This window comes from Lemur catta, chromosome 13, assembly GCF_020740605.2.
Source record: "Lemur catta isolate mLemCat1 chromosome 13, mLemCat1.pri, whole genome shotgun sequence".
Taxonomy (NCBI): Eukaryota; Metazoa; Chordata; class Mammalia; order Primates; family Lemuridae; genus Lemur; species Lemur catta.
The window spans coordinates 1372838-1397419 of NC_059140.1; the positions used below are offsets into that span (position 1 = coordinate 1372838).

The 24582-nt window shown below is 37.0% G+C and overlaps 1 protein-coding gene across 1 annotated transcript; it reads right to left on the minus strand.

Annotated features, from left to right (window-relative positions):
• Positions 1-21140: 21140 nt before the first annotated feature.
• LOC123648965 (olfactory receptor 2M3) lies at positions 21141-22177 on the minus strand. Its single transcript, XM_045566898.1, has one exon. It carries the CDS (start codon positions 22147-22149, stop codon positions 21217-21219), a length of 933 nt encoding a protein of 310 aa, XP_045422854.1. The 5' UTR covers positions 22150-22177; the 3' UTR covers positions 21141-21216.
• Between the last annotated feature and the right edge of the window lie 2405 nt (positions 22178-24582).

Genomic DNA, 24582 nt, shown 5'->3' on the forward strand with positions numbered 1-24582 from the left:
GGGAGAACACTATTATAAGATGAATGTTTAATATTGTCATTTTAGAGAAGAAGAATTTTTTAGTTATGAGTAAATTACTTGATATCATTTTTACCCTGATATTCTCTTTTATTTCACATATGCTTCATTTTATGGAAGAGGCTTTAGTAATTTAAGAATGTTATTTGCTTGGGTATTTTCTTAGACATAGTATAGGAGAGCGGATTGGATGCAGATGAAATGAAAAAGCATGGAGCAAATAGATTAGGGTAACTCAGTCTCCATTCTAGAAAGAAGATGAGCACTAAAAAGTCTCCATTGAACATAAAATATTGCCAAATTAGAAGAAGAAATAAGAATTTTGGCATATACAAGAATAAATAAACATTGAAGATATTTTTGGAATGTTCTTCTCAAATGATACCAGAAGCAAGACTGGAAGTAATAGCTAGTTGCTAAATGTTTTTAGGATTTTAGAAATTACAATTACCGGTTTCATTATGATTAATATTATTTTTACATAGACAACATAGGAACCACAGTATGTTTTAGGCTATAAATTATAGCACAATCTTATTTTTTCCAAATTCTTACATGCAAGAGAGTGTTCTAAGTGTCTCACATGCATAAACCAATTGAATGCCCACAGAAATACCACTATTATTTTTTGTTCTATTGAATAGACATAGAAATTGAAGCACAAAGTGTATAATTAAGTTGTCCTTTCTTATATATTTAGTGACAAAACTGTGAAGTAAATACAGGCCCTCTGACTGCAGAATTTTTTTTCTTAATATATAATTTTCAAGAATAAAATTAAATACTGAAGGTCATTTTTTATTTTCATGAAAAAAGAAATTAGTCAACTTTTGGGAGGTTTGTGGGATAAATTTTGAAAATGTTTTTCAGAGTTCTATAAAAAAGTCATAGTTAGCAATTCAAGGAACTTAGAGTTCTCTAACTTCTCCAAACAGATTCTGGTATTTAATATAAGAATGAGAGAGGGATAAAAATAGTCATAATAAAAATGATGCCTGAGTAGGCAAAGCAAATAAATATTTCATCTGGATTCATTAAAATATTTCCTCTTAGTATAAAAGTTTTACATATATAAAATATATGAGTTTTTAAATGATAATTTACATTGATATAAAACTTGATTGAAAAAAGCACCAACACTAATCCCCACTTCTAAATGCTTGAGAAGTAAGAAGAAAAGAATCAGGATTAAAATAATCAATACCAGGCCTAAGTTCTGGTGATACCAAAGATAAGTACTGATGGGTAAGTGATCCATGAACAAAGGGGCATCTCTCCAAAAGCAGAGGATTAAGTCCAACCCTTGTTCTTTGATAAAGCAAAGAACCTTCACACTTATGCCTGGCTTCAAAGGCAAGATCCTAAAGTCAAACACCATTCATGCCTAACAGCCAATGATATAATTGCATGTGCAGGGATAAACAGACTATGATAATGTTCTTATTCAGTCCACTTTATTCATGATGTATATTTAATAGTATACTAAATGGGAATATTTTAAATTTGGAAAAAAGTGGAAAAAAGAAAAACTAGCAGGAACAGGATACTACTATTTATTCCGGTTTCTTTGAAGAATTATTGACCAGAGAGAATGTGCACTCAAAAGATTTTGAATAAAGTTATATTAAGTTACCTTAACTAATACCTTTTTTTAAATTTCAGCACATTATAGGGGTACAAATAATCAGGTTACATATATTGCCCTTTGCCCCACCCGAGTCAGAGCTTTAAGCATGTCTATGCCCCAAATGGAGCATACTGCACCCACTAGGTGGGTATATTCCCATCCCTCCCACGCCTCTCCCATCTTCCTGACACCTGATGAGTGTTATTACTATATATGCACTTAAGTGTTGATCAGTTAATACCAATGTGATAGCGAGTACATGTGATGTTTGTTTTCACATTCTTTGGAAACTTCCTTTACTAGAATGGGCTCCACCTCTATCCAGGATAATACAAGAAGTGCTATATCACCATTGTTTTTTGTGGCTGAGTAGAACTCCATGGTATACATATAGCACATTTTACTAATCCACACATGTATTGATGGGCACTTGGGTTGTTTCCACATCTTTGCAATTCTAAATTGTGCTGCTATAAACATTTGAGTGCAGATGTCTTTTTATGGAATGCCTTTTGTACCTTTGGGTTGATGCCCAGTAATGGGATTGCTGGATCAAATGGTGGTTGTATTTTTTTGGCTTTGAGGTATCTCCATATTTATTTCCACAGAAGTTGTACTAATTTTCAGTCCCACCAGCACTGTATGAGTGTTCCTGTCTCTCTGCAACCATGCCAACATTTATTGTTTTGAAACTTTTTGATAAAGGCCATTCTCACAGGAGATAAATTATATCTCATTGTGGTTTTGAGTTGCATTTCCCTGATGATTAGAGATGTTGAGCATTTTTGATATGTTTGTTAGCCATTAGTCTATCTTCTTTTGAAAAGTTCATGTCCTTTGCCCACTTTTTGATAGGGTTGTTTGATTTTTTTCTTGCTGATTTTCCTGAGTTCTAAATAGATTTTAGCTATCAGCACTTTATTGGTTGTGTAATATGTCAATATTTTCTCAAATATGTAGGTTGTCTGTTTGCTCTTGTGAGAGTTTCCTTGGCCGTGCAGAAGCTTTTTAATTGGATCAGGTGCCATTTATTTATTTTGTTGTTGCTGTGATTGCCTGTGGGATCTTCTTCATAAATTCTCTGCCTAGGCCAATGTCTGTAAGAGTTTTTCCAACATTGTCTTCTAGAAATCTTATATTTTCACATCTTAGGTTTAAGTTTGTTACCTAAAAATGAATTGATTTTTGTGAAAGTTGAAAGATACATATCCTGTTTCAGTCTTCTACATGGGGCTATCCAGTTTTCCCGTCACCACATATTGAATAAGTATTCTTTTTCCCAGTTTATGTTTTTCTCTGCTTTATCAAATATTAGATGGCTTTTTGAGGAAAGTTTTATATCTGCGTTCTCAGTTCCATTCCATTGGTCTATGTCTCTGTTCTTGTGCCAGTACCATGCTGTTTCAGTTACTATAGCCTTGTAGTATAGCTTTAAGTCTGGTAAATTGATGCCTCCCAACTTGTTCTTGTGGCTTAAGATTGCTTTTGCTATATGGAATCTTCTCTGTTTCCATATGAAGTGTAGAATTATTTTTTCTATATCTGTGAAAAATGATGTTGGCATTTTAATAGGGATTGCATTGAATCTGTATATCACTTTGGGTAACATAGACATTTTAACAATGTTGACATTGCCAACCTATGAGCATTGTATGGTTTTGTACCTGTTTATGCCCTCTGCTATTTCCTTCCTCAGTGTTTCATAGTTCTCCCTCTGGAGGTCTATTAATTCCTTAGTTAAATGTATTCATAGGTATTTTATTTTCATTGTTGCTATTGTGAAAGGTATTGACTCTTTGATTTGCTTCTCAGTTTGAGTGTAGTTGACGTAAAGGAATGCTACTGATTTGTGTACACTGATTTTGTAACCTTAGACTTTGCTGAATTTGCTTATCAATTCCAGTAGTCTCATCACAGAATCTTTAGGGTTTTCTAGATATAAGATCATATCATCAGCAAAGGAAGACAGTTTGAGCTCTTCTTCCCCTATTTGGATAATCTTGTTTACCTTCTCTTGTCTGATTGCTCTGGCTAGAAATTTGGGCACTGTTTTGAATATAAGTGGTAATAGAGGGCAACCTTGTCTGATTTTAGTTCTAAGTGGGAATGCTTTCAATTTTTCCCCATTCAGTATGATATTGGCTGTGGGTTTGTAATACATGGCTTGTGCTATTTTTAGGTAAGTCACGTCTATGCCTATTTTGTTAAGCATTTTTATCATGAAAGGGTGTTGATATATATTTTTTCTTAATTTCAGGATATTATATGGATACAAACATTTTGGTTACATGTTATGACTTTGCCTCACCTGAACCAGGGTTAGAGGTGTGCCCGTCCCCCATACAGTGTTCACTGCATCCTTTAGTTGTTAGTCTACCAACCGCCACCCACAACCCTCAATGAATATTAATACCATGTGAAAACCTTTGTGTTGATCAGTTAGTGCCAATTTGATGACAAGTACATGTGGTCCTTATTCTTCCATTCTTGTGATACCTAACTTCGAAGAATGGGCTCAAGCTCTCTCCAGGAAAATATAAGTGGTGCTAGATCACCATTATCTTTGTATTTCAGTAGTATTCCATTGTATACATGTACCATATTTATTAATCCACTCAGAGATTGATGGGCACTTGGGTTATTTTCACATCCTTGCAATAGTTAATTGTTCTGACACAAACATTCAAGTGTAGATGTCTTTTTATAGAATTTATAGAATTTCTATTTTCAGCTCTTCGACATATCTCCAAATTCTTTTCCCCAGAAGTTGTATTAATTTGCAGTCTCCCCAGAAGTGTAAAAGGGTCCGTATCTCTCCACATCCTTCCCAGCATTTCTTGTTTTGGTATTTTTTGATAAAAGCCATTATCACTGGGGTTAGGTGATATCTCATTGTGGCCTTGATTTGCATTTCTCTGATGATGAGAGATGTTGAGCATTTTTATATGATTTCTGGTCATTATTCTGTCTTCTTTTGAAAAGTCTCTGTTCTTGTCCTTTGCCCATTTATTGATGGTGTTCTTTGATTTTTTCTTCTTCTTCTTTTTTTTTTTTGAGTTCTACATAAATTCTATATATTGGCCCATTATCAGTTGTATAGAAAGCAATTATTTTCTGAAATTCTGTAGACTGTATATTCACTGTAATGATAGTTTCCTTGACTGTGGAGAAGCTTTTTAATTTGACCAGGTCCCATTTATTTTTGTTGCTGCTGTGATTACTTTGGGGGTCTTCTTCATAAATTCTTTTCCTAGACCAGTGTCTGAAAGAGACTTCCCTACATTGTCTTCTAGAATTCTCAAGGTTTCATGCCTTAGGTTTAAGCCTGTCATCCATCGTGAATTGATTTTTGTAAGAGATGAGAGGTGGGGATCCAGTTTCAATCTTCTTCATGTAGTTTTCCAGTTTTCCCAGCACCATTTTGTCAAAAGTGATTCTTCTCTCCAGTGTATATTTTTGTCTGCTTTGTCAAACGTTTGATGACAGTATGTGAATGGTTTCATTTCTGGGTTCTCAGTCCTGTTCCAAAGATCTACATCTCTGTTCTTCTGCTAGTACTATGCTGTTTTGGTTACTATAGCCTTGAAGTAAAGCTTGAAGTCTGTTAGACTGATACCTCCAAATTTTTTCTTTCTGTTTAAGATTGCTTTGGCTATACAACCTCTTCACTGGTTTCATACAAAGCATAGAATTATTTTTTCTATATCTGTAAAGAATGATGATGGTACTTTGATAGGGATTGCATTAATTCTGTAGGTCAGTTTGGGTATTATGGATGTTTTAAAAATGTTGATTCTGCCGACCCATGAGCATGGTATGGTTTTCCATCTATATGCATCTTCTAATATTTCTTTTCTTAGTGTTTTATAGTTCTCCCTGTATTTATCTCTCACCTCTTTTGTTAAATATATGCCTAGATATTTAATTTTCTTTGTGGCTATTGTAAAAGGTGCTGTGGTTTTTATTTGAGTCTCTGCTTGACTCTTATTTGTGTATATGAATGCCCCTGATTTGTGTGCATTAATTTTGTATCCTGAGACTTTACTGAATTCATTTATCAATTCCAAGAGCCTTTTGTTTGAATCCTTGGGGTTGTCTAGATACAATATCATATCATTGGCAAAGATCGAGAGTTTTATCTCTTCTGCCCCAATTTGGACACCCTTAATTCCCCTCTTTTGTCTAATTGCTCTAGCAAGGACTTCCAGCACAATGTTGAATAGTAGTAGAGATAGTGGGCAACATTGTCTGGTTCCAGTTCTTAGTGGGAATATTTTTAATTTTTCCCCATTTAGTATGATATTCACTGTGGGTTTATCATATATGGCCTTAATAATTTTAAGATATGTCACATCTATGCCTATTTTGTTAAGAGAATTTAGCATAAATGTGTGCTGCATTTTGCCAAATGCTTTTTCTGCATCTATTGAGAGAATCATATGGTCTTTGTTCTTGCTTTTATTTCTGTGGCGAATTGCATTTATAGATTTGAATATGTTGAAACAGCTTTGCATCTCTGGGATAAAACCTGCCTGGTCATGGTGAATTATTTTTTTGATATGATCTTGGATTTTGTTTGCTAAAATTTTTTGAGGATTTTTGCATCTATATTCATAAGAGATTTTAGTCTGTAGTTTTCTTTTTTTTGTTACGTGCTTTCCTGGCTTTGGTACCAAGGTGATATTGGCTTTGTATAATGAATTAGAGAGGATACCATCTTTCTCAATGTTGTGGAATAATTTCTGTAGTATTGATGTGAGTTTTTATTTGTTTGTTTGGTAAAACTCTGAAGTATAGCCATCTGGACCAGGACTTTTCCGTTTTGGGATGTTTTTAATTGCTGCTCTAATTTCCCAGCTTGAGATTGGCCTGATCAGGGATTCTATTTCTTCCAGGTTGAACTTAGGGAGGTTTATGTTTCCAGGAATTTGTCCTTTTCCTCCACATTATGTAGTTTTGGGGCACATAAATTTTTATAATATAGTATTCAAAAATAATATTTTGTGTTTCCATCGTGTCTGTTGTGACCTCTCCTTTCATTTCTAATTGAGTTTATTAAAATTCTTTCCCTTTGAGTTATTGTTAATTTAGCAAGAGACATGTCAATTTTGTTTATCTTTTGAAAAACAAACTTTTGGTTTTATTAATCTTCTGTATAGTTCTCTTACTTTCAATTTCATTTAGTTCTCCTCTGATCTTATTCACATCTTTTCTTTTGCTAGGTTTGGAATTGATTTACTATTCCTTTTCCAGTTCCATGAGACACTTTATTAGGTTGTCGATTTTTGAGTTTTCTGTTTTTTAATTTTATTAGTTTTCCTCGCAGGAATGCTGTTGCTGAATCCCATAGATTTTGATAAGTTCTGTCGCTATTATCATTTAGTTTGAAATATCATTTGATTTCCCTCCGTGTGTCTCTTCCTTGATCCAATATTCATTCAACAATAGATTGTTAAATTTCCATTGCTTTGTGAAGTGATGAGTATTTCTGTTGGAATTGAACTCTAATTTTATACCACTGTGATCTGAGAAGATACATGGTACAATTTATATTTTATTAAATTTGTCAAGATCTGATTTGTGGCCTAGTATGTTATCAACTTTGGAGAAAGTTCCATGGGCTGATGAGAATATATATTCACCTTTATTTGGGTGGAATATTCTGTAGATGTCTGTTAGACCCTTGTTCTAGAGCTCTGTTTAGGTTCATTGTTTCTTTGCTTATTTTATGTTTGGAAGATCTTTCCAGTTGAGTCAGTGGGGTGTTGAAATACCCAGTTACTATGGTGTTATTGTTTATCATGCTATTTAGATAAAACAGCGTTTGCTTTATGTATCTGGGTGGTCCTGAGTTGGGTACATAAATATTAAAAAATTTTAAGTCTTCTAGTTGGATTTTACCTGTCATCATTATACAGTGACCATCTTTGTCCTTTCTTACTTTTGCTATTTTAAAGCTTATGTTTAAAGCTTATGAAACAAGTATAGCCACCCCCACTTTCTTTTGGCTTCCATTTGCCTGGAGGATTGTTTTACAGCCCTTAAACTTGAGTCTTAAAGCATCTTTGTTGGTTAGATGTGTTTCCTGTAGACAGCAGATATTTGTTTGTGAATTTTTATCCACTCTGCCAGTCTTTGTCTCTTCAGAGGACAATTCAAGCCATTCACATTTTTTGAGAGGATTAATATTTGGTGTAGATTTCTATTAATATTGTTGGGTGAGTTCCTATTGTTTTGTTTTACTCCTTGAGACATTGTATAATCCAGGTTCTAGACTTTAACTCTTGAGTTCCCTTACTTTGGTTAGTGTCTATTGTGCTGTTCAGTGTATAATGCAGGTCTGAGTACTTTGTATAGGGAAGGTCTGGTCTTCACAAGTTCCATCAGTGATTGCTTGTTTGGGAAGGTCTTTATTTCTTCCTCATAGATGAAGCTTAGTTTTGATGGGTAGAGAATTATAGTTTGGCCATGTTTCTGTTTTAGAAGATTGAGGATACATGCCCAGTCCCTTCTGGCTTGTAAAGATTTTGTTGAGAAATCTGCAGTTAATATGATGGGTTTTCTTTTGTAGTTTATCTGCTGTTTTCATCTTACTGCTCGAAGGATTGCTTCTTGCATGTTTACTTTAGTCAGCCCAATAACTATGTGATGTGGTCATTGCCTTTTCACATTGAGTCTCCTAGGATTTCTGTGTGCTTCTTGTATCTGGATATCTAGATTTCTGGCCTGGTAGGCATATTTTTCTCCAGTATTCCATGAAATAAGTTTTCCAGCCTTTGTGTATTTTTCTTCTTCCCTCTCTGCAATGCCTATGATTCTTATATTTGTTTCTTTACATAATCTCACATTTCTTGTATGTTTTGTTCTTGTATATTGTTTCTGTGCTCTTTTTCTTCATCCAATTTGTTTAGCACATAGTCATTATCTTTAAGCTCTGAGATTCTTTCTTCTGAATGATCCATTCTATTCTTGAGGCTTTCCACTGTGTTTTTTAGTTCCCTAAATCCATCTTTCATTTCCAGAATTTCTGTCTGGTTTTTTGGTAGTATTTAAATTTCTTTAGAGAATTTTTGATTCATTTCCTGTATTGTTCTTCTGGCTTATATATGTTGGGTTTCTATTTTATCTTTAATTCCATTGAATTTTCTTACAATCCATATTCAGAATTCTTCTTCTGTCAGTTTCATCCTATCGTGTAAGTTGGTATCTATTGATTGAGATTGAATGTTTTCTTTTGGGGGTGACTTTTCTGTCTGATCTTTCATGTTTCCTGCATTCTGTCACTGATTCTTTCTCACCATGCTACTTTGTTGAGACCTGAGGGTTCTGAGGCTGGTTTATGGCCTTATATCCAAGTCCCCAAATGGATGTTCCGTGACCATGCTGGGGAGATGCATGCTGGTCCTGTATTGCCTTAGAACTGTTTTAGCCTGTTGGATTACCTCTGACCTGTTGTCTTCACCTCTTGCCAAAGGGGATTAGTGAGTTTAGACCCCTTGCTTAAGCTCCCAGGTGGTGAATAACTCGTGTGTAACTGTGTGTGTGTGTGTGTGTGTGTGTGTGTGTGTGTGTGTGTGTGTGTGAGACTCCACTACCCTCCAATATTTTAAGATGTAAGGCACTATGTTGAGCATTAGAGTTACCCTCTCTGTTGTTGCTTGTAGTTTGCATGGAGCAGCCAATTTTCAAGGTATTCCAATGCCTTTGTGTTGTGCTGTAATCCCCCAAATGGGGTACGAACGCCCCCATCTTTGGGAAATGTTTTGTCACTCCACAGGGTTACTTGAGCCCTGTTGTTTCTTTAGATGGGGTAAGGGAAACTGGTGTCTGCAAGCCTGAGAGTGCAGACTTCTGTGGTTGCTTGATCTGCTGCTAGGGGACAGCTGCCAATATGTTATTTAGGACTCTTTTGCCACACTTGTGAGGTAGCTCCTGGTAGGAGGTGTCAATTGTTGCAATTGCTGAGGACTCTGGACAGGATTTTCTTTGCCAGTCCACAAACTCCAAAGCTGGCAGCAGTGCAGGTGCCAATGGTGAGCCGTAGTGTTATGTTCTTATATATGATCAAAGCCAGCCCCCTGGACAAAATCAAAAGGCTGTGTCCTATTGCTTAGTTCCAAGGACCCACAGATTTATGTCAGTCACACAAAGATGAGACTTTTCTCTCTTCTCCCCACCTCCAAGGGAAGAGCCTGCCCTGCTGGGCTGGCGAAGTGGAGGTACCCAGAAACGCAGCACACCACAGCATTTCTAGGCTGTGGACCCACAAAAGGCAGCTGCCCACTCACAGAGAGCCAGCAATGGAGGTGACTGCTTGGGAGGGCATCAGATGCTGGGTTTGGCAGGCTGTTTCACCAAGCTGCTGCCCCTTCCCCTCTGCTTCCCTGTCCCACTGTCTCACATAAGTCCAGTAGAAGGTCCTGCACTCTCTATCACTCCATTCTGACTCAGCCAAATCTTCAGCAGTATCCAGGGCATTCACCTCCTTTGTTCTGGTCCCACCGACCACTAGAGGTGAGGCACCTGTGTCCAAACTCCCTCCTGTGGATACGGGAAGTGTCCAGTCTAAGACTAGTCCCTCCTCCACCCAGTGTGGACCTAGCACAGAGTACTGGGGAGTTCAAAATGTTTACCGCTATTGTCTATTCTTCACATAACCTGTCATCCTGTGCCTCAACTTCACACTGATGTCAGGCGCTTCCCTGCCTGAGTGGATGTGGAGGTCAGTAGAGGAACAGTCATCCTCCTGTGGGTCATATCACACTATCCTGGCCAGCCAGCAGGCATCGCCATCCCATGCTCTGTTCCCTATTGTATCTCTCTCACTCTCCAGACTTTGCGGTGGATTCTCCAACGCACCTCTTTTTTTCCAGTTCTGCTTGTCCCACACTGCTTCTCTGCAGATTCAAAATGCTGTTCTTGTGGGAGAGCGACCCATTTGTGTGTAGCTGTCCACGTTCTTCACCTCCTACTCTGGGAGCAGAGAGCCAGGAGGTCACCACTAATCTGCCACTTTTTCCCCCTAAGGGTGTTGAATTTTGTCAAATACTTTTTCTGTGTCTATTGAGAGGATCATACTGTCTTTGTTTTTGCTTCTATTTCTATGGTGAATTACATTTATAGATTTGCATCTGTTGAACCATCCTTGCATCTCTCAGATAAAGCCCACTCAGTTGTGATGGATCATTTTTTGATAAGCACCTGAATTTGGTTTGCTAGGATTTTATTGAGGATTTTTGCATCTACATTCATAAGGGATATTGGTCTGTAGTTTTCTTTTCTTTTGTTTTCTTTCTTTCTTTCTTTCTTTCTTTCTTTCTTTCTTTCTTTCTTTCTTTCTTTCTTTCTTTCTTTCTTTCTTTCTTTCTTTCTTTTTTTTTTTGAGTCCTTTCTTGGTTTTAGTATCTGGGTGATGTTGGCTTCATAACATGTGTTGGGGAGGACTCCTTCCTTCTCTATGTTGTACTCAAAAAATGAAAAAACAAATATTTAAAGTGAACATAATGTTAAGTTATCTTAATAGAAGGTGCTAGAGGGGAGTTTAGGGGGATGAATCTTTCTGCACTTTCCAGTGTAGCCCGGGACTTTGGTCATGTGAATGTGAGAATATTCTTCAGATGCTTTCCTGGCTTCAGGACTAGAATGCTGTCTTCCAGTTTCCTCTCAACAATGAAAGCGAAACCCTACATGGTTAGACAGAGTCACCCATCCAGACTCCCTCTGCAAGGCCCCACAACTTCTTCATGCATCTTCCTGTGTGAAGTGACCTCTCTTGGGAACCCCATATATATTCTGGATGCAGCCAGGGGTGGGGAGCCTGTGGCCTTCTGATTTCAAAATTTTTTTTTTTTTTAAATATCAAAATTGGCAAGAAAAGCTTCATCCTTCTCTGGTGCACCCCTTTTAATAAAAGGATTTATTCTGTAAAATTTGGGTTCAGTCAAAAGGCTGCACTTAAAGACCTAGAAGGCCACATGTGGCCTTAAGGCTGTAGGTTCCCCAGACTCTCTTGGCAAGCTCTAGTGTGGACTGCCTATACCTACCTACTGCTCAAAGGATCAGACTAGCCAGTGTTACTTGAGCAAACCTCACCCTCCTAAATATGCCTATGGCCTCTGTCCTGTGAGTGTATACAGTTATATGTACAGGCCATGAATTGCTGATTACCTTCACTCCTGAAAATTGCATGTTATTTTCCCAGAAAGATGGGATTTGGAGATTGTTTTGGTCAAGTATTTGGGATTGAGCACAATGGTGATCACCTTTACAATGGGAGATGGGAGACTAGTAATTCATGGCATGAAGTGGCATCATGGTCAAGCTATCACCTCCGGTTCATTGTAATAAAAGACCAATGGAGCACATTCACTGGAAGCTCAAGTGGCTGCTGGGCCTGACCCTATGGATGTAATAATGACAATAAAGACTGTGGTATGGGTTGGATATTCCTGAGTCTGTGTAAGGGGGAAAATGATAAGCTGAGGTCCTTTAACTCCCACTTTATGGTTGGAGAATCAGACAGCTTTCATGTCAGCCTCCAAAGTATCTCTTTATGATGTTGCTAAGAATGAAACACAAAATTTAATTGTGTAAATTGCTAAGTTACAACAGTTGAATTCAGTCTTGGCAAGTTTTTAATGTGAAAGTTAATTGGGAAAGAATGGAATCCTAAAACTTGGATTATGGACATTTTGTTATCTACAGGTGTAACTAACAATCCTGAATTCCCAAGTCATTCTGCGCTATCTGCTATTGTCTGAATGTCCGTGTCCCCCCAAAATGTATATGCTGAAATCCTAATCCCCAATATGATGGTAATAAGAGGTGCATTTTGGGGGAGGTTATTAGATCATGAGGGCAGAGCCCTCATAATTGGGATTATTGTACACGTATAAGAGACCCCAGAGAGCTAGCTAGTCCTCTTTACCACGTGAAAATAGAGCAAGAAGCCTCTGTCTCTGAACCAGAAAACACATTCTGAAAATACAGTGAATCTTCCAGTGCTTTCATCTTGGATTTCCAGGTTCTAGAACTGGAATAATTAAATTTATATTGTTTATGAGCTACCCAGTTTATGGTATTTTTGTTACACAGCAGTGCAAATGAAATAAAATAAACATTTACCAGTAGAAATAGTATGCCCTTCCTTAGCTGGAAAATATGTGATATCCTTTGAGAGGATGTATTAAAAGCAAAATTTCATTCTCCTTAGGACCTAACACAATCATCCATTGTTGATATGAAGCACATAACTAAAGTCAAATTCTCAGTGTTCTAGTGGACTGGGTTTACACTATGATCTAAGAAGAAATAACTTATACCTCCAAATAATTTCAAGACTGTGCTAATATATATTCACGGACACCTAAAGAACACTTCTGTAAACTGATTCTCAATATGGTATACTAAAAAGGGGAAACTATAACACTACATGGGGATAAATTAGTAGAGATGGGTGCATTATGGTCTTACCTTGAGCATTGCCCAGTATGGCCAGAGGTCATTTACTAGAGTGACTATGTATTAGCGGAAAGGAAATATCCACACCTTTGAAGGATTACTAAACACTGGCTCTGAAATATGCTAATTTCTTGTGGCCTAAAATGACATTGTGGTTGACCAGTCAAAATAGAGACTCACAGTGGTCCCTTGATATATGGAATTATAACTTAAGTCTGACTTACGGTGAGACCTGTTCATATGCAGAACCACCATGTTCCTATTTCCATAGTTCCTGAATGTATACTTGGGATAAACATATTTGATGTAAATCATACTGTTAGAATCCTGAACTTGACAAGTTAACCTATGGGGTAAGGCCTATTATAGTGGGAAGGATGAAATTGAAGCCCCTGGAACTTCACTTCTCTGCCAAGATAGTAAACCAGAAGCAATACTGTATCCTTGGGAGATCTGCACAGATTAATGCCACTATTAGGACATGAAAAAGACAATGTAGTAATAACTATGGCATCCCAATTTAATCAATTTAGACTGCATAAAATTCAGATGCATATTAGAGTATGACTGTGAACTATCATCAGCTTAATCAAAGGGTGAATCCAATTACAGCTACTGTCTCAGATATTCTATCTTTGTGGCAGCCAATTATTAATTTTAACAACTTCTACTACTTGATGTATAGCCATTAACTTGTTTTATATTTTCTCTGTAATGATTTGTAACTACCACTAAAAGCAGTTTTATTTTGTCAGGGCCAACAATATATGTTCACAGTGTTGCCTCAGGGCTACACAAATTTTACTGCTTTTTGCCACAATATCTTCTGCTGAAATATTGATTTTCTTGTTATGGCTACAAATCATCACACCAGTCCACTATATTGATGACCTTATGCTGATTGGTTCTATTTAGCAGAAAATAGCAAGGACTTTAATGTTTTAATGAGGCATATTAAAATAACCCACAAAATTGGAAGAACTAACTATCTCACTGAAGTTCATAGTGGTCTAAAACATATTGAGATATTGCCTCCAAAGTGGAAAACAAGTTGATTCATCTACTAGGATCTCCACAAAAGAAGAGGCAATGTGCTTGAATTTTGGCTTTTTTGATTGTTTTAGCAACATAGACCACATTTCACTGTTTTGCTTGGACCTATCACCTGTAAGGCTGTCTCTTTTGAGTGGAGATCAAAGAAAGGAAAGTCTCTGCCACAAGGTCAGGGTGGAGAAAAACTGCTCTACCACTTCAGTGGCTAATGTTTTTGCTGACAGTCAAAAACTGGGAAGGAAGAAGATAAGATTATTGGCGACAAGGAAATTTGATAAAGAATTATGTGGATGAACTTCTCATAATAGGCATGGTCTGTGAGATGCCTGTGCTCCATATGAGTGAAAGGGCATCAGTCACAGAGGAGACCCTTATTCCCCACTGAATGAAATTATGTGCTGCATAAATGTCAGTCAGCTTCTTTCCATGCACACCCCAGTCTTGGTCAATAATCCATTGAAGAAAGTGGCCATAGTGGAATTGATGAAGGCTATGTCTGAGCTTAACATCCTGGACTTTCTCTGCTATCAAATTTACCTAGATAGTGCTATTACTGAATGCTTAATCTGCAAAAGGCAGAGACAAACACTAAGTCCTTTATTTAATATTATTACCCTGAGGACTGGACTGCTACCATTGGGCCTACTCCATCAAGGAGGTAGACAGATATTTGCCCTCACTGGAATGGATACATATTCTGGATATGGATTTGCCTTTCTTTATCTTAATGTTTCTGCTAGCGCCATCGTTGTGGGCTCGCTATGATGGCATTCTATGGAGAATTGAAATAAATCAAGGAAATCGTTTCACAGTGAAGGAAATGCGGCAATGGGCTAATGGTCATGGAACCAACTTGTTTTACCATGTGTCTTATCACCTAGAAGAAGTTGACCTAATTGAAAGGTGCAGACCCGGGGAGGTGGGGGGGGGATGGAGGTATGACTACATGATGAGTGCCAGGCACACTGTCTGGAGAATGAGAACGGACGTGCTTGGGACTCTGACTTGGGGGGATGGGCAGGACATGGACAATGTATATGACCTGAACTTATGTACCCCCATGATGAGCTGAAATAAAAAAAAAAAAAAAAAAAGAAAGGTGTAATGGCTTGTTAAGAATTCAACTGCATCACCAATTGGGAATGAATCCTCTGAGAAGGTAGCATTCTGTCTTACAGGATACATTTTATGCTTGTAGAATTCTGTCTCCCCCGCAGCCAGAAGGCACAAGTCTGGGAATCCTGCAGCGGAAGTGGTGTGGCTCCTCTGATCATTACACCTAACAACCCACTTGCAGAATATGTGCTTCTTGTCCTAGAAACTTTGACATTGTTGGTTTGAAGATTTCATTCCATAAGAGGGGGATGCTTCCACTAGAGAATACAGCTCTTGTTGCCCTGAACTGGAAATGAAGCTGATAATCCAACCATTTGCTGGTCCTCATGCCTCTGAACCAGTAATCAAAAAGAGGGGTCAGTCTACAGAGTGGAATGATTAATTCTGATTACCAAGGAGAAAATCTGGTTGCTACTAAAGTAGAAGAAAACCCAGGAGATTCTCTGGGGTACTTCTTAGTATCTTCATGTCTAATAATATAATAATAGTATATGTAAAACCACCGATACCAAAAAAAGCAGAACGACTGAAGACTTAGAACCTTTGAGATGAAGGTTTAGATCACCTTACCTGGTAAAGAATGGATTGTGGCTGAGGTGCTAACTGAAGTAAAAAATATGGAATCAAAATTGAAGGAAGAAGCCATTGATATTAACTATGAACTCAAGACCAGTTATATAAATGAGGACTGGTAGCTTTTTGTATTTTCTCTATGCTTGTTAAATTCACATTCTCTGTCTTCCCACTTAAAAAATTATAAAAGCATCATTGAAAGTTAATTTTACAGCTTAGTCTTTAGGTAACTGTGTATGTGCAGTGAGACCATGACTAAATTTGATGAATAATTAATGTAGCCCACAATGCATAGAATGATTGTGGGACTATGTGTCATTTTATTCTGGGAAAGAGTGAGAACTTCTTTACTTGCAAGGAATATAAATGCATTTTGCTATACAGATATATATAATTATTCCAATGTTATAAATGAGTTCAAACGTGTAGAAAAATGCATATTGAAGGTGAGTGTCCAAAGCAGTAGATTGTCAATTATCAATTTATTGCCCTTAAGCTCCAGATGGATCCTTTAATATAAGCTCTATGATAAACAATGAAATTTCTTTGAGCATTTGTCTTTTAAAGTGAACATGATATTAAGATTTCTCAGTACCTGGTCCTAGAGGGACACTGCTGGAAGAAGATACTTCCTGCAATCTCTGGAGAAGATCAGGAGGAGAGAGATTTGGGTGTGAGAATTTATAGTAGATCTTTCCCCTGGCAAGTACCTAGAACACCATCTACTTCAGCCTTGACATAACATTTCTGCAGCTTTTAACATAGAAACAGAGCCCTCTGTGACATTCAGGAGGCTACCTGTGGCCTGAAGGTCACATGTTGAGCAATATTTCTTTCTGCAAGTTCACTACTTCCATCCTAGGTTAGTTCCTGCTCTCTGAATGCCCTCTGCCAACACTAGAACCTGGACTTGACTGTTTGCCCAGGTCACTAGGTGATGCTTACCTGTTCCCTGGCCTGCACTCTGGAAAGTTGCTTATTGTTTTCCCAGCCTCACTATCCAAGATCTTTCCTGGCTAAGGCAGCAAACCTCACTGATGAACGTATCTTTCTCTAGTGCACTGTGCACCCCTTCCAACTTTGTCTTTCCTTGGGCACTCTCATGTCAAGAAATTTCTAGTAGTACAGAGAGTTTCCTTATATATTATAGTTACATTTTATTATAGTTAAACATTCTCTGTGTTAAATATCTCCTTTTGTAAGTTCCTGTGTAGTTCCTACTTCCTGGTTGGACCCAAACTGCTATAGAAACTTTCTAATGCTATCTCTGAGGAACCATGGTGAGGCCAATAATATCAGTAAGATTTTAGAATGAGAGTGTTATCCAAGTACCCAAAAATAATGGATACTCTGTGTGTGCATGTGTGTGCAGTGGAAGGTTGTAAGTAGGAGCCTGAAATACAACTAATATGATGATAAAAATGATATAGAGTTGATACAAAGTTAATGTGTGAATTCAGTTAATGACTTAGTATCATACTTAAGTTTCTTAAAATAGACCGATGTTGAAGTTTTACCCTATTATATATTTTGCTTAATTATTTTGTTGGTCTAATCGATGTGAATATAAATAGCTATATTAAATGGTCACTTATATATGTATACAAAATCAAAAACTGAAAGAAAAAAAATATTAGGCATCATTATGATTAGGATATAAGCCCCACTGTTTGTAAATAATCTTGAACTTTCACCTATTAAGTTGCATGGATAATCAACAGTTCTGACGGAAGGTGGAGTTTGGTGGGTAGGATAACATTAACATCAGAGGCTGGAAATGTAAGGGAAAATAGACTGAGTACATTTCTCGATGATACCAAGAGAAAGTTTCCTGAACACAAAGAGATGCAGCCTCTAGATTTAAAAACAGATTCTGATGGGTCAGTAACAATCTGTGCTATCTTTATCGAACACCAAAGAAACAGGTATATTAAGGAAGAAAGAATAAACAGCAAGGAGAGGTTACTCTTCACAGTAGTCAGAGTAGTGGTAATTATTTTCACAAATAATAATTTATTGAACAATTTTTATTGTTCTCAGTGGTTTTAAAAACACCAAAAAATATACCATATAATCCATGACCACAACAGATTTATAATCCATTTTTGACATAAACAAAACAAAATGATACAAGAAGATCTTAAATTATTAGTAATATTGAGTTCAAAGAAGAGGTGAGTTCATGTGGGAAATTGTAAAATACCACCCTGTAGAATAGTATTGTCTTGCATGCTGTGAGTTGGACAGATTGGGAACAAAGACAGGAGCCTGGTTTCTGTTTCTCATGGCCAGTATAAATTTAAATAGTGTCTAGGTGCACTTTCCTTATCTGTAATTGCTGTTAATTTGAAAACTTAATATTATGTATAAGTTTAAAAATTAATAACTTTGGGAACATACCTCTTTAATATTAATGCAAGAGAAGAAAGCAATCATGGCTATTTTTTTCTCTCTCTCTCTCTCTCTCTCTTTTTTTATTTCAGCTCTTCATGAGGGTGCAAAAGCTCAGGTTATATACATTGTCGAAGTCCCGCCCATCCCCCTGAGTCAGAGACTCAAGCCTGTCCATTCTCCAGACAGTGCGCCTGGCACTCACCATGTAGTCATACCTCTATCCTCTCCCCCCTCCCCCCACCTCATCAAGTCAGCAACTTCAAGCACGACCATTCCCCAGACGGTGCACAACGCACGCATCCTGTAGGCATACACTCATCCCCTCCTCCCACCCCCCATCTCAGTCTGATATCCAATTGGTATTCTTCCGCGATGTGCATTTAGGTGATGATCAGGGAAACCAATTTTCTGGTGAGTACATGTGATGCTAGTTTTTCCATTCTTTGGATACTTCACTTAATAGAATGGGTTCCAACTCTCTCCAGGAGAACCAAAGAGATGTCCTATCACCATTATTTCTTATAGCTGAGTAATAACTCCATGGTATACATATACCACAGTTTACTTATCCATTCGTGGATTGATGGGCACTTGGGTTGTTTCCACATCTTTGCAATTGTGAATTGTGCTGCTATAAACATTGGGTACAGGTGTCTTTGTTATAGAATGGCTTTTGTTCTTCTGGGTAGATGCCCAATAATGGGATTGCTGGATCGAATGATAGGTCTATTTGAATCTGTTTAAGGTATCTCCATAATGCTTTCCACAGGGGTTGCACTAGTTTGCAGTCCCACTCACAGTGTATGAGTGTTCCTGTCTCTCCGCATCCACGCCAACATGTGTTGTTTTGGGACTTTTTGATAAAGGCCATTCTCACTGGAGTTAAGTGGCATCTCATTGTGGTTTTGATTTGCATTTCCCTGATGATTAGGGATGTTGAGCATTTTTTTATATGTTTATTAGCCATTCTTATATCTTCTTTGGAAAAATTTCTATTCATGTCGTTTGCCCACTTTTTGATAGGGTTGTTTGATTTTTTCTTGCTGATTTTCCTGGGTTCTAAATAGATTCTTGTTATCAGTCCTTTATCTGATGTGTAGTATGTGAAAATTTTTTCCCATTCTGTAGGCTGTCTTTTTATTTTTGTGACTGTTTCTTTGTCTGTGCAGAAGCTTTTTAATTTAATCAGGTTCCATTCATTTAATTTTGTTGTTGCTGTGATTGCCTTAGGGGTTTTCTTCATAAATTCTTTGCCTAGACCAGTGTCTGTAAGAGTCTTTCCTACATTTTCTTCTAGAATTCTAATCTTTTCCCATTTAAGGTTTAAATCTGTTATCCACCATGATTTGATTTTTGTGAGAGGTGAAAGCTGTGGGTCATGTTTCAGTCTTCTACATGTGGCTATCCAGTTTTCCCAGCACCATTTATTGAATAGGGATTCTTGTCCCCACAGTATGTTTTTGTCTATTTTATCAAAGATTAGATAGCTATATGAGGATGGTTTTATATTTGGATTTTCTGTTCTGTTCCACTGGTCTGTGTGTTGTTTGTCTGAATTGAACTATTTATATTTCAGTATAATCATAGATACATGGGTACACATAAATCTATTTTAAATTAATCTAAAATACATTATGATTAGAGGCAAATGTTACAAAATTTAATTTCCTAACTTGGCCAAGTTATTTTAAATAACTATAATCACATAGTTCTTCCCTGCTTAATTGTTAGAAAAATAACTAGGGTAATTGAATATTTTTCAATCTTTACTTACTTCAACCCAATGTATTACATAAACATTGTGTTATAAATGCTGATGTCCATATACATACAGACCTAATAATAAAAATATTTAATAGCTATTAGCATACTTTTTCATTCATGTGCAGGTTTACTATTCATTTCAAGTTAAATAACATGTATTTTATGCATGTAATAGGGTACAAATAATATTTTCCTAATTTATGACTTTATTACTGTCAAAATATCTTTTCAGCCACTGAGTTACATACTGGATGTAATTCTCATTACATGATTTAAAAAAGACTAGAAGTATATTTAGGATTTTATGTTCTTCCCTAAACCCTGATCCTATTCAAAAAGCAGAAATGCTAAAGCAATTTTAGAAAAATTTGATCTTCTTGTGAATCAGTAATTCACATAAAATTTGTGCAACTGAAATTAAATGATTGTTGTTATAGGGAAAGTGACAGCAACTGAGTTATAAAAAACTTATTCTTTTGTAAGAAGACATTTCTCTTGGAAAAAATGCAGAAAAATTTCCCTATATTCTGAATTTCAACATAAGTCCTATAATGATTAGTAAAACTTATAAGCATCAGTATCTAATTTATGGAAACTTACAAATTCTCCATCCACTGGGAATTTGAATAATGAATCAGTTTCCTCTCTGGATCAGTAAATAGATCTTAGGTGGGTTTTGACAACATGGAAGAGAGTTCGGATCTGGAATTCTGTAATAAAATTTAAATTTTTGTAATGGAAACAGATAAAGTTGCAATTTCAAAATGTCATCTGGGATGAAGTTCTAGCACTATTTTCCAAGAGCCAGGGAAAATAGAAAATGTCACCATAAAATACTCACTAAATATATACAAGCTCAGTGCATCTACTCTTACTCAAGAATGTGTTTGAAGAGGTCTAATAATGTTGTGAGTTTTTACCTCGGGAAAAGAAGCTTTGTTTGCTACCTGGCCGTGTCACATAAAATTCCTGATAATAAAAAATTTTAATGTCCTTATTGAAATGCCTTATATTGTAGTCACAATGAAATTCAATATAAACAATAAATATTTAAAATAATTTCTGTGAGGTAAATTATATGGATTTCCATATTATATGTTATTACAAATATACATATACAATGAGTGCTATCTTCAGGACTAAATGGAAAAAAGAGGCACATTAGAAGGAAGAATTTAGCAAACAGAAAATCATGAAGATAATTAGGCAGCTCACTCTCCAGACTTACCCTTCCTTAGCACCTTCATGAATGCTCTGGCCACTTCCTTGTTGCGGAGGCTATAGATGAGGGGGTTTAGCATGGGAGTGAGGATGGCATAGAAAACAGACACCATCTTGTCCTGGGTGGGTGAACGATCAGAAGTGGGCCTTATGTACATGAACAAGGCTGTTCCATAGTACATTCCCACCACCATGAGGTGGGAGGAACAGGTGGCAAAAGCTTTGAGCCGACCCTCCCCAGACTGCATGTGAATGACAGCCAGAATAACACAGGCATAGGAAGCAATTATTATTGCTACAGGGAAAACAATCATTACTATACAGCAGATGAAAAGAACCTCTTCAAATGTTGATGTGTCATTGCATGAAAGGATTAGTAGGGAAGGGAAGTCACAGAAGAAGTGGGCTATTTCCCGAGACCCACAATAGGAGAAGGAAAATGTGGCTACAGCATCAATGATACCATCTGTAGAGCCCAGGAGCCACGACGAGGCAGCCAGAAGTCCACAGATTTTGGAGCTCATGAGACTGGTATATCTTAGAGGGTGACAAATGGCAATATAGCGGTCATAAGCCATGACAGCCAGCAGGAAGCATTCAGAGCCAAGCAGTGATGTATAGAAGAAAATTTGTGTGGCACAGCCAGCTACAGAAATGGACTTGCTCCCAGACAAGTAGTTGAAGGCCATGATGGTGCAAATGAGGGTGAGGTCCATGAGGGACAGTTGGCTGAGGAGGAAGTACATGGGGGTGTGGAGGTGGGGGTCCAGGTAGATGAGGAGAACCATGACTGAGTTCCCCATCAGGGCCACTGCAAAGATGATCAAGACAAGGGTGAAGAGAAAGGTGTGGGTGGGGCTGTGATTGAAGATTCCCAGAAGGATGAAGTCAGAGTTGAAGGTCTGGTTCCCCCACACCATCATGAACAAGCTTTTTTATGTAGCTAGTACCACTAAAAGTGAAAATGGTTCATTAATTTGGTAAACATTTACCCAGTGACTTATAAAGCATGTGATCTTGGTAAATTCTATAGGTCAATGATCAAATAGCAGGAGCAGGATTAGAAAAGAAAACGATTAAGAAGTAGAGTATTAGAAATAAATAATGTGCTGTTGGCACTACCTCATTTTTTAAATTGTGAATCTTGTCCTAAATTTTGTTTCTATGAATACTTTTTCTCAATAAGAAATTAGAATAACAATAATATTGTATGATTGATAAAAGTTTTTATAAAAAGAATATGTTTCAAAAAGCACATAGACAATGCCTGAAATATCAGAACTCTTTTACAGATAAATTGATAGAGAAATTCAGCTCCAATCGACATGTGGCCAGCACAATAATAGAAATCAAGAATAAGAAACAAAACACAAAACAAAACTGTATGTTTATTACTGGACAGTTTAGAGTATTTGGTTTACAATTTATAGTAAATATCCTACACAGTACAAAGAGAAACAGAGAGAAGATTTTTCAATTATACAAATCTAAAACCTGGGCCATTTTTTCTATAGCCCAATGCTATGGGCTATAGAAAAGATATTTAGCATTTGAACTTGTGTGGAAATGCAGCCATAAAAACCTATAACATTTCCAGAAGAAAATGTTGGAAAAACTCTTATAGACATTGGCCTAGGGGAAGAATTTATGAATAAGACCCCAAAGACAATCACGGCATCAACAAAAATAATTAAATGGGACTTGATCAAATTAAAACGCTTCTGCACAGCCAAGAAAACTGTCATTAGAGCAAAGAGAAAACCTACAGAATGGGAAAAAATATTTGCATGTTACACATCTGATAAAGGGCTGATAATTAGAATCCTATAGAACTCAGGAAAACCAGTAAGAAAAATGAAACATCCCCATGAAAAAGTGGGCAAAAGACATGAACAGACACTTCTCAAAATAAGACACACTAATGGTCAAAAAAAATATTAAAAAAATACTCAACATCTCTAATCATCAGGGAAATGCAAACCAAAATCACAATGAGATATCACCTACCTCTAGGGAGAATGGCCTTTTATCAAAAAGTCCCAAAACAACAAATGTTGGCATGGATGCAGAGATATAGAAGCACTCGTACCCTAATGGTGGGACTGCAAACTGGTACAACCTCTATGGAAAGTACTATGGAGAAACCTGAAAGAACTAAAAGTAGAACTACCATTTGATCCAGCGATCCCATTACTGGTCATCTACCCAAAGGAAAACAAGACTTTCCATAAAAAAGACATCTGTACTAGAATGTTTAGAGCAGCACAATTCACAATTCCAAATATGTGGAAACAACCCAAGTGCCCATCAATACACGAGTGGATTAACAGAATGTGGTATATGTATACCATGGAGCACTACTCAGTCATAGAAAATGATGAGGTACCTATTGTATTATCCTGGATGGAGCTGGAGCCCATCATTCTAAGTGAAGTATCACAAGAATGGAAAAACAAGCACCACATATACTCACCATTAAATTGGTACTAATTGATCAACATTAATGTGCACATATGGGAAATAACATTCATAGGGTCTCAGGCAGGTGGGAAAGGGGAGGAGGAGATGGGTAAATCCACACCTAATGGATGTGGTGCATACTCTTTGGGGGATGGGCATGCTTGTCAGGTGGTACAAAGGCAATTTATATAACCAAAGCATTGGTATCCCTGTAATACTTTTAAGTAATAAAAAATAAAATTAAAAAGAAAAATTCTGCCTTAAATATATAAAAAGAAATATTAGTTAAGATGAGTTCATATTGGGCCTCTAATATGACTGATGTCCTTATGACAAAGATGACCATATGAAGACAGAGACACCTCGAGAATGCTCTGTGATAATGGTGGGAGGGAGTGGAGTGATGCACCTCCAAACCAAGGGATGCCGGTGACCGTTGGTAACCACCAGAAGCTAGAGAGAAAAATAGAAGAGATTCTCCCTCTTAGCATCTTCAGATGTAACCTACCCTGCTAAAATCTTGACTTCTGACTTCTGGCTTCCAGAACTGTGAGAGAATAAATTTTTGTTATTTTAAGCCAAACAGTTGGTGATACTCTGTTATGGCATTCTTGGGAAACTATAATAGTACACCCAATATCTCCTATATGGAATATGTATATACAAAAGTAAAAATTGATAAAAGCGTGAGGTCTGCCTGTTCAAGCAATACTTATTGAGTTTTGTCTATGTTTTGGGCACTGGGGATAAAGCATTGATCAGGACCAAAAAAAGAAAAGAAAAGAAAGCCCCTGTCCATACAGGTCATAGTGAGTGGGATCAAAGGGTGACAGACATATAAGGCAATTTATGTCATAGGAGGATGAATGCCATGGAGAAAAGTGAGTCAAAAAAGA

Bases quoted from the DNA above. Each gene is read 5' to 3' on its own strand.
- LOC123648965 (XM_045566898.1), bottom strand. From the start codon at position 22,149: ATGATGGTGTGGGGGAACCAGACCTTCAACTCTGACTTCATCCTTCTG.